The sequence below is a fragment of the Lotus japonicus genome, chromosome 3 (assembly GCF_012489685.1).
Source record: "Lotus japonicus ecotype B-129 chromosome 3, LjGifu_v1.2".
Taxonomy (NCBI): domain Eukaryota; kingdom Viridiplantae; phylum Streptophyta; class Magnoliopsida; order Fabales; family Fabaceae; genus Lotus; species Lotus japonicus.
The window spans coordinates 71,572,586-71,587,416 of NC_080043.1; the positions used below are offsets into that span (position 1 = coordinate 71,572,586).

General features: G+C 34.9%; 2 protein-coding genes across 5 annotated transcripts; both read left to right on the top strand.

Annotated features, from left to right (window-relative positions):
- The first annotated feature begins 3,942 nt into the window (after nt 1-3,942).
- On the top strand, nt 3,943-8,585 carry LOC130745643 (uncharacterized). Of its 4 annotated transcripts, XM_057598004.1 has the most exons (9): nt 3,944-5,477; nt 5,578-5,817; nt 5,910-6,125; nt 6,199-6,291; nt 6,465-6,812; nt 6,901-7,604; nt 7,703-7,734; nt 7,846-7,926; nt 8,019-8,585. In XM_057598004.1, exons 2-6 carry the CDS (start codon nt 5,665-5,667, stop codon nt 6,928-6,930), a joined length of 840 nt encoding a protein of 279 aa, XP_057453987.1. In that variant the 5' UTR covers nt 3,944-5,477; nt 5,578-5,664; the 3' UTR covers nt 6,931-7,604; nt 7,703-7,734; nt 7,846-7,926; nt 8,019-8,585. The 4 variants fall into 4 exon arrangements, with proteins under 4 accessions (XP_057453986.1, XP_057453985.1, XP_057453987.1 ...); XM_057598003.1 differs by lacking the exon at nt 7,703-7,734 and having other exon boundaries at nt 3,943-5,477; nt 6,901-6,989; XM_057598002.1 differs by lacking the exon at nt 7,703-7,734 and having other exon boundaries at nt 3,943-5,477; nt 6,901-6,950.
- A 1,977-nt stretch (nt 8,586-10,562) lies between these two features.
- On the top strand, nt 10,563-13,624 carry LOC130745645 (probable mitochondrial adenine nucleotide transporter BTL1). Its single transcript, XM_057598006.1, has 6 exons — nt 10,563-10,790; nt 10,949-11,110; nt 11,191-11,285; nt 11,651-11,984; nt 12,303-12,540; nt 12,961-13,624. The coding sequence occupies exons 1-6, from the start codon at nt 10,746-10,748 to the stop codon at nt 13,212-13,214; spliced, it is 1,128 nt and encodes a 375-aa protein (XP_057453989.1). The 5' UTR covers nt 10,563-10,745; the 3' UTR covers nt 13,215-13,624.
- The last annotated feature ends 1,207 nt before the right edge of the window (nt 13,625-14,831 follow it).

Sequence of the window (14,831 nt, forward strand, 5' to 3'; positions counted from 1 at the left end):
TATTTTGGCCTAATAACTTTTATGTTTTTCAAAATCTTTATATTAGTCTATTCAGTGTATGCTTACAAAATACTAGAATTGAGTGTCTAAATTTGTGCTCTTTAATTATCTACATCTTTATTATGATTGTTCTTACATTCTTAGCATTTTAAATATTTTATAATTTAAAATATTAATCGATGTATCAAATACAATAGACAAATTTCCCGTGCAACGCGCGGGTAAAAAACACTAGTATTTTATCAAATCGTTGTATTAACTCGTATTAACCTTCCTACCTCAAATAAAAGTATGGTTTTTTTTATATTAGAGTGTCTTGTTTCATTTTTCTTCACTCTTTTTTAGAGAACTAAAGTGTTAAATTTCAGGAGTCTTTTGTCATGTTCTATTCTACCTTATACAACAAACATGAAAATTAATTGACTAACTAATTAATCTAAAAAATGTATTGATCAGTTTTTAGTTTAGTTTAATGTATATATAATACAAATTGTTTGGTTTGTGAATTTTTTGATATTGGTTAAGATTGTGTGTGGAGGTGAAGTCTGTAGCATGGGATTAAGGCTACTGTATCCCAATGTTCGGGTGTCACTCTTGGAAGCTAAAGTGTTTGATTGCAGGGAATGTATGTATGTTTGTTTGCAGGGGTGTATGAATGCTATGATGAATTTATTATTACATGGATGAATATACAATGGGATTTTCTATACTGCTGAAACTGGCAGGGCCGTTGTACTCTTGCAATTGGTGTAATCAAGTTATTGGACCTTTGCAAGGTGCTGTATTGACAAAAGGGTGGCTTGTGGTGGAGTCAAGTTCTGCTTTGTGTTGACAGTATCTCATCATGTTTCGCACTGAAATGGATTTGGCATCTTTTGAGCTGGAATTTGGGCCTTGCAATTACTCTGCCTTCAACTAGTGGAACTAGTGGGTGGGTTTTGTAATTCCCTTTGGTGGTGTCGCTTTGGCTTTCTAAAATATGTACTCTTTTTCCTTCTCCAGGTTTTTCTCAAGGGGGTTTTCCTGGTAAGGTTTTAATGAGGCATATTTTATTAAGTTGTGCCTCCATTGGGCGGGGGAGTCTTTAGGTTCTGAGATATTTCTGCTCCATTACTTCTTCTTCTTCTTTTTCACTCTTCCTCTTTGTATTGGGTTGAAGTACCCCTTGTACTTCATTCAATATATTTTCTTTGCTTATCAAAAAAAATATATATATATAATACAAATATTTTTTTTGTTTTTTTGTTGTATTTATAATAAAATTTCAATTGAGTTATACATTTTAGTTGGTAGTTAAATAGCTAATGACTTAGACAAATTTATTCATTTTTAATATCAATCTTTATTGCTTTAAAAAAACAATTACTATTAACTATCTAATTTTTTTTAGGAAGCACAAATAAATCAAAAAAATTATTAATGAAAAGTTAGTCAATTTCAGTTATTATTATAATTTAAAAATTATCTCTGGTAGTAGTTAATAATTAAAATTAAAATAATATTAATATTTAATTTAAAATATGAGAAATTGAAAAGTTTAACAATTACTCATTAATAATTAATAATGAGTGGATGTATATTGAAAGTTGAATAAAAATTTGTTTAAATTTCATTCTTTAATGCATTTAATATTTATAGCTCAAGTGAGCTTTACATATATATATAGATAGATAGATATAGATAGATAGATAGATATAGGTAGATAGATATATTTTTTTTGGAAAAACCAAATATATATATATATATATAATTACTTTGGGAAATAAGAGTCCCAAGTACAATATAGATAGATATATATTGATAGAAATTTTTTTATTTTAAAAGTATTTTATCTAAATAATTTATTAATAAATATTATTTTTTTAATTTTATTTTTTAAATTTGTCAAATGCAAAGCTCAAGTCAATTTTAAGTCTATGAATGTTGTTATTTAATATAAGTAGTTGAATAGGTTTTTATAATACAATTTTTTTCAGTTTTTAGTTTATTAAATTTTTTTTAATGTATTTAATATAAAGGTATGTGAGCTTTTATGGTTTAATACATTAATTGCATGCAAAAACACAAGTGTGCTTTACATATATATATATAGATAGTTCTATGAATGTGTGCATTTTATCTATAATGCATGTTAACTACGTAAAATTCTTAATTCAAGCTAGTACCAATGTCTATTAGGACACAAGCTAAGTCTGTCTATAGTAGATTGGTTCATACCAATCTCTATTGTCCATTAAATGGCCGCTTGTGTACTATAGTAGCCTTGGTGAATGTGTTGTACCAACCATTCCATTTTTGAAAAAAATATATGCTAAAAGTTCCTTCCTTTCACTCTCTTTTATGCAAAGCTTGCATTTTGATTCATAGGTTGTGGTGGTTGGTTTTGTAAGTTCACTGGGCACCAGTTTCTGATTCATAATCGAAAAATGATTTCTTTAAATTGGTTGAAGGTTCTGAAACAGATGGTTTCGAAAATGGGTTGTTGAGACAAAGGGGCTCTTAAAGAATGAGATCTGGTTATGTAAAATGGAAAAAGATTCAAACTTTAATGTTGAAGAGAGCGGTGCAGTGGTCGTAGAGGAGAAGAGGGAAGAGATTTGGTTCACTGGGTGTGAAGCTTGCAGTGGTGTGATCATGGTGGAACTGCGGTTGAGCTCGGTGGTGGACTGGTGGTTGTGGCGGAGGATGATGGAAAGAATAAAGGTGAAATTAATTTTTGAAATAAGGGTAAAAGGGATAATTTGTTTGGTTGTGTAATGTTACACAAAGAAATCTTTTCCCATATTTGATGCCTCCAACCTCAAAGAGCATACTATTTGCCCAAAGACTCTTTGTCTAAAGGTTAGTAGAATAAGACAAAAGCTTTTTAGTCTCTAACATAGAGGTAGTAATCTCTTACTCATTGTAGGTATTCGTACAATGTACTATGAATAGATGGGGATAGAGAAAAGACTGTGTACAAATGTTGTAGACTGATTAGTGGGGGTTTGTTGCTTAATGGATGTGGGAGCTTTCATTGTGGTAATGGTGGATTGCTCTCAGTGCTTGGTGGCTGATTAGTTTCTTTTTTCTGCATAATGGTATCACTCGGTGCAGGTCTGAGAATTGTGGGAATCTTGGTTTTTAGTGCTGGTTAGTTGGGTACTAGTGTCACTACGTTGGGAGTGCATTAGCTTGTGGGAATTAAGTTTTACTGTTAGCTTTTCTTTTTGTTGGTTCTGTTTGTTCCTTGTCTCGTTCCTCTTTTATTTGTTTCTTGTTCCTCTTTATATTTGGGTTGGTGTACCCCTTGTACTCTATCATCTAATACAGTTTTGCTTATCAAAAAAAAAAAACAAATGTTGTAGACCATAAATGATGCAATCACTAGATTCACTACATATATGACATAAAGTCGACCGTCGAGGTTGTCTTCACACATATAAGTAAGACAATGTAAGCTTGGCGGTGAAACGATGTCTTTCAATTTTGTAGGACGATGTTGTATGTCTTTTAGATGATGTAATGCTAGAAAATATTGTTCTTGAAATTTCGAAACATGTCTGTTTAGAGTGTTAGTGCAAGCTTGCTTGATTTTATTTATGACAGTTATCTTGTTTTTTTTTATAAGCAACGATTATCTTGTTATCATCAAAATACATTAAGAGATTTCTAGATTCGATGTTTAGACTTAACACAAACACTAGAGTACACATTAATTGGGTTCAAATGGTAAAGAATTCAAAATTATAATTTAAAGCTCACCCCTATGTTGGGATTAGAAGTTGATTGAGGAGCAGGCTTTGATTGAACAACTTTCTTTAGCAAAACATGAGTTTTGTTGGGCTTGAGCATCCTCAGTGTTCTTAGAGGTAACTTTATCCTCTTACCCAAGCCCTTTATGTGTTCCTTCTTCATTAAAGATGAAGAAAGTACTATCATATCATCACCATAATTCTAACCCTTGGTTTTGGGGTGGGTGGAACGTTGGAAGAGTAAGAGGGCTTTTTGGGTATGTTCAAGATTTTCTTCATATATCACAGCAAAAACTTTAGCGTTTAGGGGCGGTTGGAACTGCCGCTAAAAAAATTATATTTTTATTTTAGCATTTTCAATTAACCGGGTATGTTTGTTTTCCCTTCCAAGCATAATTTAGAAACCCTTTTCCCTTGGCTCGCAAACTCCACCGGAAAGCACCGTGAAACTCTCTCTCCGTCGCCAATCGGTTGCAGCGTTGCGGTTTGCTTTGCCTGCAGCAGCATCACCCTCCGTCGCCGATCTTCTTGCATGCATTTCTCTCTCTCTCGCTCTCTTTTACTTTCCAATTCGTAGTGTAGTAGTAGTTTCATGTGTATTGATTTTTCTGAATTGAGTTGAGGTAACTCGCTTTCTCTTGTCAGCCTCTCAAATCTGTTTCTGCTATGAGATATATTCATTTAAATGCTTTTGTTCACTTGCCACCAATTTCAATCTGCATTGATGTTGATGTTCTTCAATTATGAATCCCTATACTTGAAGAATTATACTAGGCTTCCCGCGATTAGGGAAGATCAATTTAATCTGTTTGTGACATGCCAGTATCATTTGAGAACTATAGCACTTAGTTAATTTGTACTGTAGCATGATTTCAGCCATTCAATTCCCCTGGAAATGATCTAATTCGAGCTTCAAGTTCATTTACATGCAAAAATTGAATGAAACAAAGATATAGACAGGCTCTAGGGAACAGAAAGATAGTATTGTGCTTAATGTTTCTTGCTGAATAATTAGTTAGGTTTAGATGTTTGATTATTGGTTTTAGTTGAAGATTATGCTTCAAGTTTGAATTGGTCTATAATCGCCAAGCAAGGCTACTGCCAGCATCTACAGAACCCGATTCAGATCATGATGGTGGAGCCTGAGTTGACATCCCAAGGACTGTTAAGTAGCTCCTGCGGGAGGCAATCTATTAAGCGAAAAGTCCTTTTTTATTGGATTCGTGTTTTCGAGATTAATAAGTGGATTTTGTTGCTGACTCAAAATTCTAGTCTGTCTCAGACAACTTAGCAAGCTTTTTTTCCTTAGCTATATTGGCAGCAACTTTTGACCTTTGAAATTTGAATGACTTCATTAAGCTTCTTCGCTTGCTAATATTGAAGCTCAATTGTCTAGGCCTGGTGTATGTGTAGAATTTGACTAAAATAAATAACAAGAGTTGTCATTTTCCTCTTATTGTTATTTCTTCTTGTAGTATTTGATGTGAGTTTAACTTCTTGATGTTATTTGTAATCTTCTTAATTCTATTGTTGATGATATATCTAATGCTTCTTTTATACAAAGTATGGCTGCGAAAGGTAAACAAATACAATCCACTTCATCTTATATGGTGCCACATCAGCCGTCACACGATTCATCCGATCATGAACCGTTCTTGGATGATGAGATTGGGGAGCTACAGCTTGATTCCTCAACTGGCGTTGAAGGTCAACCTGCTGATAAACATATGGTTCAAGTGAGAAGTATGTCATTTAACTTAATTTTCGTACATTTCGTTCAGGTGTTAGTTCATGTATTAGTTTATATAGTTAATATTAAATGTTTAACACTTTGTCTTTCCAGATAATGAAGGGGAGGTGAAAGAAATCCTTATGGAGGTTAGTGACATTAACTACCTCCCACCTGGAGACAAGGTTGTAATTCCTTTTGATGGAAACCAACCAAGCACCAAATGCCAATTGGCTGTTGGGAGTTTTCTTGGGTCCAGTAGCCATAAATCACAGTTTCTTACCTATTAGCTTTAAATGTTGGCCTCATGTACCGAAGGACTATATGGATCGTGTTTGGGATGAAATCATTAAGGTATTGAAGTAAATAATTTCTTGTTAGTTACCTATAATACTTCGTTGCAGTTATAATATATTGTCATATCTAACATTGGCATGTAATTTAAGTCTAAGCTATGGTGGGACCCAGTCCATGATGGTGCAGCTAGAGCCTATGTGATGAAAGACCTAGGGAAAAAATGGACGGAACATAGGCTCAGATTATATAATGAACATTATGACGTGACAAAGACAAGAGATGAGAATATCCGGTTCCCCCCAAAAGGGATTGCAGCAACACAGTGGGCTTCTTTTATAGGTTATAGATTGGAGGAGAAAACTAAGGTAATCGGATTTCTCAATATTTAAATGATTTACCATCCTAATAGAATTGACTTTTCTTTGTGCTTGTTTGTAGGCAATATGTCAACAAAATTCCAAGAATAGAGCCAAACTTGCAATGAATCACACTAATGGCTCTACAAAACTCAAGAGAAAGCGGGCAGAGATAGTATGTATTTGAATATAGTAAAACTTGTTATTCAAATTATGTAGAATGTATACTTGACTTTTGAAAATATGATTATGATCAAAAGATAAGCCAAACTGGACTACCAGTGAGTAGGGGTGCCTATTTTGTTGTTTAGCATTTATACTTAACATCTTATAACTTGAATCATATAGGAAAAAGTTGCTGAGATTGAGAAACATGGAACTGCTCCCAAGGAAATCTCACGTGATGACTCTCCTGATCAAGTTTTTGTAAGAGAACATCAAGGTGTGGGAGATGGATTTTTCCCGACACGAGTGTTTGGATCTAAATACCATTGCTTTTGTGGTACTTCTTCGAGCTTCAATAATACGACTTTAGAAAGTCGTATTGCACACCTAGAGAATGAAATCCAGGAACTAAAGACTAAGTCAAAAACAAGAGATGAAAATTTGAAGAAGATGGAGATGCTTCTTGTTCAACTACTTATGAATGCGTCATTGCCCATACCGTCTTTTCTCGCAACTAGCCTTGATGATGCTGTAAGTTACTCTTGTTACTACATGGTCTAGTATTATTCTGTAATCTATCCATTGTATAATAAGCTTTATTTTGTTTTTATTATTGCAGAAGACTTCTGATGATGATGCTTCTACTTAGCTCGGCACTAGTCAACCATAGTAAGAATGGGAATGTGTTAATGTACTTCATGTTTTTAAGTAGGTGACTAGCTTTTGAAAACTATAATTAGCTTAATTTGGTCAACATTTTGAAACTACAGCTGGGTTTGTTTATTGGTATTTTGTACTTTTCTACATATGGTATGCATTTTGAGAGTACAATTGGATCCCTTTGTTGGTATTTTGTAACAAAATTTGAATGCATTTATGAGTACTATGGGGCATGATCACACATCGGACATGGCTTTTGTTTAGAGAATTTAGAGGTTTTGTTACCAGTACGAGGAAGATTACATTTTCTTGTTCTATTTTCATTAGTCCTTTATGGTAATTGATTCTTTTCCCCCTACAACTCAAGGTAACTCCCTCTCTCAAATCTTTTTAATCCTTTACGAAAAAATTTAATTTATTGATAACGCACAACTTTCAAAAGGAAGTTGCAAGACTTGAAGGGGAGTTACGAAGCCTTGGACCTTCATCACATTCATGTCTATGGTCATTGTTACATGAAAAGTAGTTGAAAACTCAGCTGGTACAAAGTGCTTTCTTGGTCTTAACTTCCATATACTGGGGATCTGAATGCTGCAACAGATACACTTGATTGTGATGGAAGCACTGATGCTTCTCACCTTCACCTGGCTATAATAGGACTGAGTATGAATCATGATAATGCCTTGAATACTTTGAAATAAATAGTTATGCTCTTGAACTTTTGCTCAAAATTTTGCTACATTTTTTTTTTTTCATTCTAGGCTATCCTTGGATATCAGCATGCAATCTTCATGTAAGCTATGTTTGCTTGTAGTATTTTGGTGATGCTAATATCTTTGCTTATTGTTACTGTCTCAAAGGATCCTTTCATGTGGTAATATTTAATTTCAAAGTTTTATTGCAGATTTGTTAAAAATGGGTGGTTTGACCGGTTTCTAGTTGCAACTACATTCATTCTTTGTGGAGTGTTCATAATACTTAATAAGTAAGCAATTGCATATTATCTGTATATTCTGGTATTTTATCAGATTATAACAACCAGTGGAGCTGATATGATCAGTTTATTTTCTATTACAGTTCAATGTCTGACACCTGTATGGCGATGGGAGAATGGGAGGAGAATCCACAAGCAGAATCTACTCTTAGCAACATCCTTCCATGTGTTGATAAGAGAAGCACAAACAACATTTGAACATAGCTTTTGCAGCCATTGAAACCGGGATAACATGCTGCACACGCGGGGCTTTTCTTCCTAGTGTTTCCTCCAAGCACTCTCGAGTATCTACCCTCCATCCTTTGGCTTCAGTGTAAGAAAAATATAAGAATAGAGTTGCTATTTGAATGAGAAGGGCATGTTTGGTTTTCAGTTGAAAACTACATTCGGTGGATTGAAATTCGAGAATGCGCACTACAAGGCTTCGTAATGCGTGAAGCGTGAAAGGTACCTCGGACCTCCGTTGGTGTTCAATTGAGTTCAACTTAAAATCAAACATGCACAAGATCTTTCCACTTGGAAAATTCTGTTTTGCAGTATATTCTTACTTTATGTTGCTTCTTCTATGTGAGGTATTGTGATATGAGTTGTGACACTAAATTGAAGAACAGAAAATGAGTGTTTAAAATGAAGATGTTTGTAATGACAAAGTCTGAAATCAAGCTCCTTGTTTGGAGAAGCACCAAGAGTGGCATCCAAATCAACACTGAAAGTTTCAAAGACAAAGGGTACTTCACTCATAACCAAATGTGAAATTGGGGACAGTCTGGTTGGTTACTTACATACCAGAAAGTTCTCATCTGGGTCTATAGAGCTAAGGAGTTCGTGTGTTTAAACTCAGAAATTTTGGTTTCTACAAGTTTAAATTTGTTTGAAATAAACGGATGTTGATGTTTGTGTATAGTAGGAGGGAGGTGATGTGGGCGGGATAGGTAGAGGCTCAGCCACAGAGTGCATGAGCCTTGAAGCCTCAAGTAGAGCCTTGTCCCTTTTTCTCGTAGCTTGAACCAGCTTGTGAGAGAGCTCTACAACTGCCACTTTCCATTGTTCTTATCTTGAATTTGTGTTAATGTATTCTATTATGTGCTGAATTTTCTACGATGTTGAGGTTGTGGTGGTTAAACCCGCTGTTACTATTTTTGACGAATTTCGCCATATAGATGTGGCGGTAAAAGTTGCCTTTAATGTACTATCAATTGACATCATGCTCTAGATATAGGGGTGGTTTAAACTGCCTTTAGCCTATGGGACTGGCGGTGATTATTACAATGGTTTGCCAAAATCGTTGGTAGATTGCTTAGTGGTTCCAAATTCGTCGACAATTGGCCCATCAATACTAGTGATACTTAAGGCCGGTTTATAACCGCCACGAAAGGTTGTGTCCAAATGCCATTATTCAACCAACTTGTAGTAGTGTGGAGTAATAACAAGGTTTGAGTTGTGATAACAAGCCTCATTATTTCGAATCTTGTCATAATTTATGTGAAGATGTATTTCAAACCTTGTTATAAATAATGAGGCTTGCTATAACATGGAAAGACTCATTTTAAGGTTTGATTGGTCCAAGATGTTAAAAGGCCATGACCAATTTGAATGGCATGTTTAAAGGGGTGGTTCGAAATACATCTTCACATAACATGTTGAACTGAAGTTTCAAGATCACTCGAGGCTCGATACCTTAAAGTTAGTTTAAAATCAAGGCATGTGAGATTCATTTGAAGAAGCCCAAGGTCTCCTAACTCAAATGCAAGCTAAAGTAACTACTTTGAAATCGATCTCAAGGCAAGAAAATGCCTAGGCATCCAGGGCTCGATGGAAAGGATTTGAAGCATCGATGGAAGAAGAAGCACTTAGCCACGCTCAAAGGATTTCTCATATGCTTCATGGTTGGGTCAAGTGTATGACATATATTTATAAGTTACTTTATAACTTTGAATGTAGTCCGTAGGATTATTAAAAAGTCAAGTCTGATGTTACTATTCATGTATAACTTAATGTTATTTATAAAGATCTTACAATTAAAATTTTCTAGTTGATAATGTATAAAACACTTAAATTTGTAAATCACTAAACTAAAGAGCCCAAAAACACAATTATCTAAGTTCTCATATTGATCTTTATATACATTTATTTATTTCACATGTAAACAAATATGCTCATTATATATTAAAATTAATTTGCATAGAAATTGTTTTACTTCGTAGCAAAAAAAAATTCAAAGATATAATTTTGGACGAAGGAAGGTGCGAGAAGCTCCTCGACCCTAGTGATTCATGAACATTCTCTTGCTGACGTTGTCAGCTTTGTCAGATAACTACTGAAAAACATCGTTTTTGACACGCTGGCTCGGTGCTCTTGTCCTTTTTTGTTTTTCTTTTAACTTTGGTGTACAAAAAAATAATAATTATGGGCTTGATATTAGTTTTAGTTTGTACGAAGAAAATAGTAGTACTATTCTCTTTGTTTCTAATTAATGGTCTTGTTATAAAGAAAAAAATTATTCTTATAAATGTTTGTTTAGAATCTCAACAGAAATAAAGGAGATAAAAAGGTAAAATGGGAAAATAAAATACTTCTCTTGTCATTCTTTCTAGACCATTAAATAGAGAATAAAGATTTGGAGCGTGCAGAGATAGAAAGGGACGAGTGTTTGAAACGAGGAGAGAGACAAATATCGGTTCGGCGCAAAAAAGATAGGTTTGGTTTGCGCCTCCTACTCCTAGTGTGCTCTTCACTTGGATTCATTCAAATTTAAAACCAATCAGAGATTGCGAACAAGAGTTGAAAAAAAACAACATAACTTACCCAGAATGTGGTCGAAAACAAAAACCTCTGCTTCAATCTCTCGCTCTCAGGCATGTCAATTCACACTTGTTTGTCTTGTCTTTTTTTCTCCTTCTATTACTATTTTCTCTTTTGTAGCATATGAACCACCAACTATCAATTCACCAAAAGCTAAACAAGAAGAAGGAAAATATCTTGTTTTCATTTTTTTTGTTGTTGCAAAAAACAGGAACCAAAAATGGCATTGGAATCTCAATCGCAGAAGAAGAAGAACAATTTGCATCATCATGGGCATGGGCAAGGGGTTTTCGGAGATGTATTCAGCATCATGAAAGAGATTGAAATGGACCTGGATTTAAGATTTCAATTACCTCACCTTGCACTTCCCCCAGTGAGTCACTGTTTTCTTCATTTAATTTGTGAAGGGTTTTTCTTTGATTCTTAATGGCAAGAGTTGTTGTTTTCTTTCAGGATTTCTTGGGTAGCAGAGAAGTTCGTGAGTTTATTAGTGGGGCTCTAGCTGGGGCTATGACAAAAGCTATACTTGCTCCTCTTGAGACTATCAGGTTTACTCTTTATTAATCTCTCAACAACTTTACACAAATTATTTCCAAGGCTTATAAACTTTTAGTACAAAAAGGAATAATTAGTTCAAGTTTTTATGCCTATTCTTTAAGGATGATTTCTTATCCTACCACATTTTAGTAAATTCTATTCCTTAAAAATAGAAATTGATAAGGGCCACTGCCATGGTGTGGCTAGTGTATTCTTTCATAACTGTAGTAGCTTACCTTTATTTTTCCTTCAAGTATAATAATACATCTTTACCATCCCGGATAACTGAATGTTGTGTAAAACACTAGTGTGTGATTGTGAAATGTTATACATTATTTGAACTTACTGCCTCGCTCATACTCTGTGATCTACGCAGGACAAGAATGATAGTTGGTGTTGGGTCGAGAAATATCACCGGTAGTTTCGCTCAGGTTATAGAGCAGCAGGGGTGGCAAGGATTGTGGACTGGAAACATGATCAATATGATTCGTATAGTTCCAACACAAGCCATTGAGCTTAGCACATTTGAGTGTGTAAAACGGGCAATGACCTCAGTGCAAGAGAAGTGGAAGCAGAATGAAGGCCCTAAGTTGCAGATTGGTTTCATCAATTTGAACTTATCTTTATCTTGGATTTCACCAGCTGCTGTGGGTGGAGCAGCTGCAGGAGTTTCTAGTACACTTGTATGCCATCCCCTGGAAGTTTTGAAGGTATTAGAAAACTATCTACCCGTTTCGATGCAAACCAAAGAGCACTTATGGAGCTTATTTAGTGCATTTTCTAGTAGATAAGCTTCAATAAGTCCGTATCTCCAAACAGGCTCTTATATGCTAAGTTAAAAGTATTAATATTGTCTTTGGACATCAGATATATCAGACTAGAATGATGACTGACGGCACAATCAGTAGCATTTATATTTTCTGTACTGTTGAGCTAATAATGACCAAAACATGAAATTATTGAAGCTTTCTTTTCTTGTCTTTTACTCTTGTTTTAGATTCTAATTGTCTTCTGATTTTTTATTACAGGATCGGCTCACTGTAAATCCTGAAGCCTACCCTAATTTAGGCATTGCAATTAGAAATATTTATAAAGCCGGTGGTGTTGGCGCTTTTTATGCCGGTCTTGCGCCCACTCTAGTTGGCATGCTTCCATACAGCACATGTTATTACTTTATGTATGAGACGATAAAGAAATCTTACTGCCAGACCAAAAATAAGAAGTCGTTAAATCGTCCAGAAATGCTTTTAGTTGGAGCTCTTGCAGGTAAGAGATTCTCTATTACTTGTTAAGACATTTTTTTAATGCTTCTCTTTGTTTATAGGTCTCCATCTTGCCCAGACTCTCACATGACCGTGTTGCATGAAGCATATGATTGCATGAAATATTCTTCTGTTTGCTTCCGTTTCGCTTGTTTTTCTAACCCAACACTTGAACCACATTTATACAATGATGGGCAGACATCATTGAATATCTGGTTCAAGTGGTACATGTTTGGTTCCCACTAAGCAATGTCTCGGGTTCGAGTCTTGTATATGGAAAAAACCCTCGCTAGGAGAGCTAGCCCCACCATGATGTGGATGTTCCCAGCTCGAACAGAATTGCTTCCTGCGGAAGATACCTATATTAGACCCAAATTGGTAATATAAATGATTTATGCTTAAAAGCTTCTTTATGCACACTCAGGTTTAACTGCCAGTACAATTAGCTTCCCATTGGAGGTGGCTAGGAAGCGCCTGATGGTGGGAGCTTTGCAAGGTAAGTGCCCGCCAAACATGGCGGCAGCACTTTCAGACGTAGTTCGAGAAGAAGGTCTGAAGGGTCTCTACAGAGGATGGGGTGCAAGCTGTTTAAAGGTTATGCCATCCTCTGGCATTACATGGATGTTTTATGAAGCATGGAAAGACTTGTTGCTTGCTCAGAAGGGTAATTCCTTGTAGTTATAGCCTAATAATAAGGTTACATGGGTTTTTAGCCTGTTTCGTTTTGAGTTGAAGAATGGAGGATAATTCAATACAGGGTTAAGAAATAACAAAAATAATTGGATAACCGTTTTTGCCATGGTCACTCTTTGGAATGTTCATTCCTACCTACTAACCAGTTAGTTAGCCCAGCTTATGAGCTTCAGGTTTTGATATTTGATTTGGGAAGATTCTCATCAAAGAGAAAGGTTCAAGAATGAGATTGTTCTGAGGTTTCCCTTTTTTTTGGGGTTTCTTTCCATCATAACTTTTATATTTGATCTAATTGTATCTGCTGAGTTTTTTGGTCTTTAATATGTACCGGCTGAGTTAATATCACTGTAGAACGTTTTGGAATAGTTATTTCCTTATAAATTATAACATACATACATGAGTTTTTTTATGAGCTGAGTATAAGTGCGAGTTATGAGTTTTTTTTTTTAATTTGGAGTACAATACCTTTTGATAGAGCTAAGTTAGAAAGAAATAATTTTGAAAGAATGCATTTTGGTAGAATAATCTGGTCTGGGAGAGGATATTATAAAAGTGAGTTCAATAGAATTGCTTTTGTTTGGATGGTAAGATAAAAATTACTTTTGAAGTGTAGATATATTTACATTTTCTAGTCCTACACCTAGAATAATTCTTCAACAGAGAAGTAAGATATTTTCACCTTTCTCATAGGGCTTCTTATTCATGATTAATGTTCTTTTTACAAACAAATGTTTTACTCAGTTAACTTTCATCTCAGTGAAATGCAATACAGTATTGTTTACAGTATAGTTGTCATGTGACTGAGAGGTTACGGGTTTAGTCCTGAAAATAGTCTCTTGTAAAAAAACAGGGTAAGACTACGTACAATACACCACATGGTTGTTGTCATGTAATTGAGAGGTCACTGGTTCAAGTCCACGAAACAGTTTTGTAAAACACAGGGTAAGACTGCGTACAATACACCAAATGGTGGGATCCCTTTTTATATGCGGGATCATTGCACTATTGTTTGGTTAACACTCCAAATCCACCTCCATCTTAAGAAAAATAGAAATAGAGGAGAGATGGGAAAGATGGTAGCTAAAAAATGGGCGATCTATGCACTTTCACCGGTCATAGGCTGTTATCATCACTTTTTTATAATTTATCCTCAGTCACTCCCTTGTAACAATTTGTTGGATATACTAGTCCAAACCCAAAATTAACAAGTTAAGAGTACTTGGAGAGTGGATTAGCAGTGATTTCTACTCTCTCAATATGAGTTATTTTCAAAATTCTATCTCTTCTCTTAATGGAACACACTATTTGAGAGTGAGTTTAACTAAGTCAAAATTATTTAAATTCAAATTCTTTTTTAAATTTTAAAGTTTTCAAAACCTTGTACTACTTGATGGAGACTAGCGTGGACCATTAATATTTTGGTTCACCGGTGAACCAATGTTTAAAACCGTTGGATGCAAAAATTCAGGAATATTGTCTAAATTAATGGTTAGGATTGAATAGTCATAAAATGACATAAATTTAATTATCCTTTCTCTTCCAAAACCTAACATTTCCCTCATTGGCACATCATTGCCGGGAAGTTGCACGACAACTTTGGTC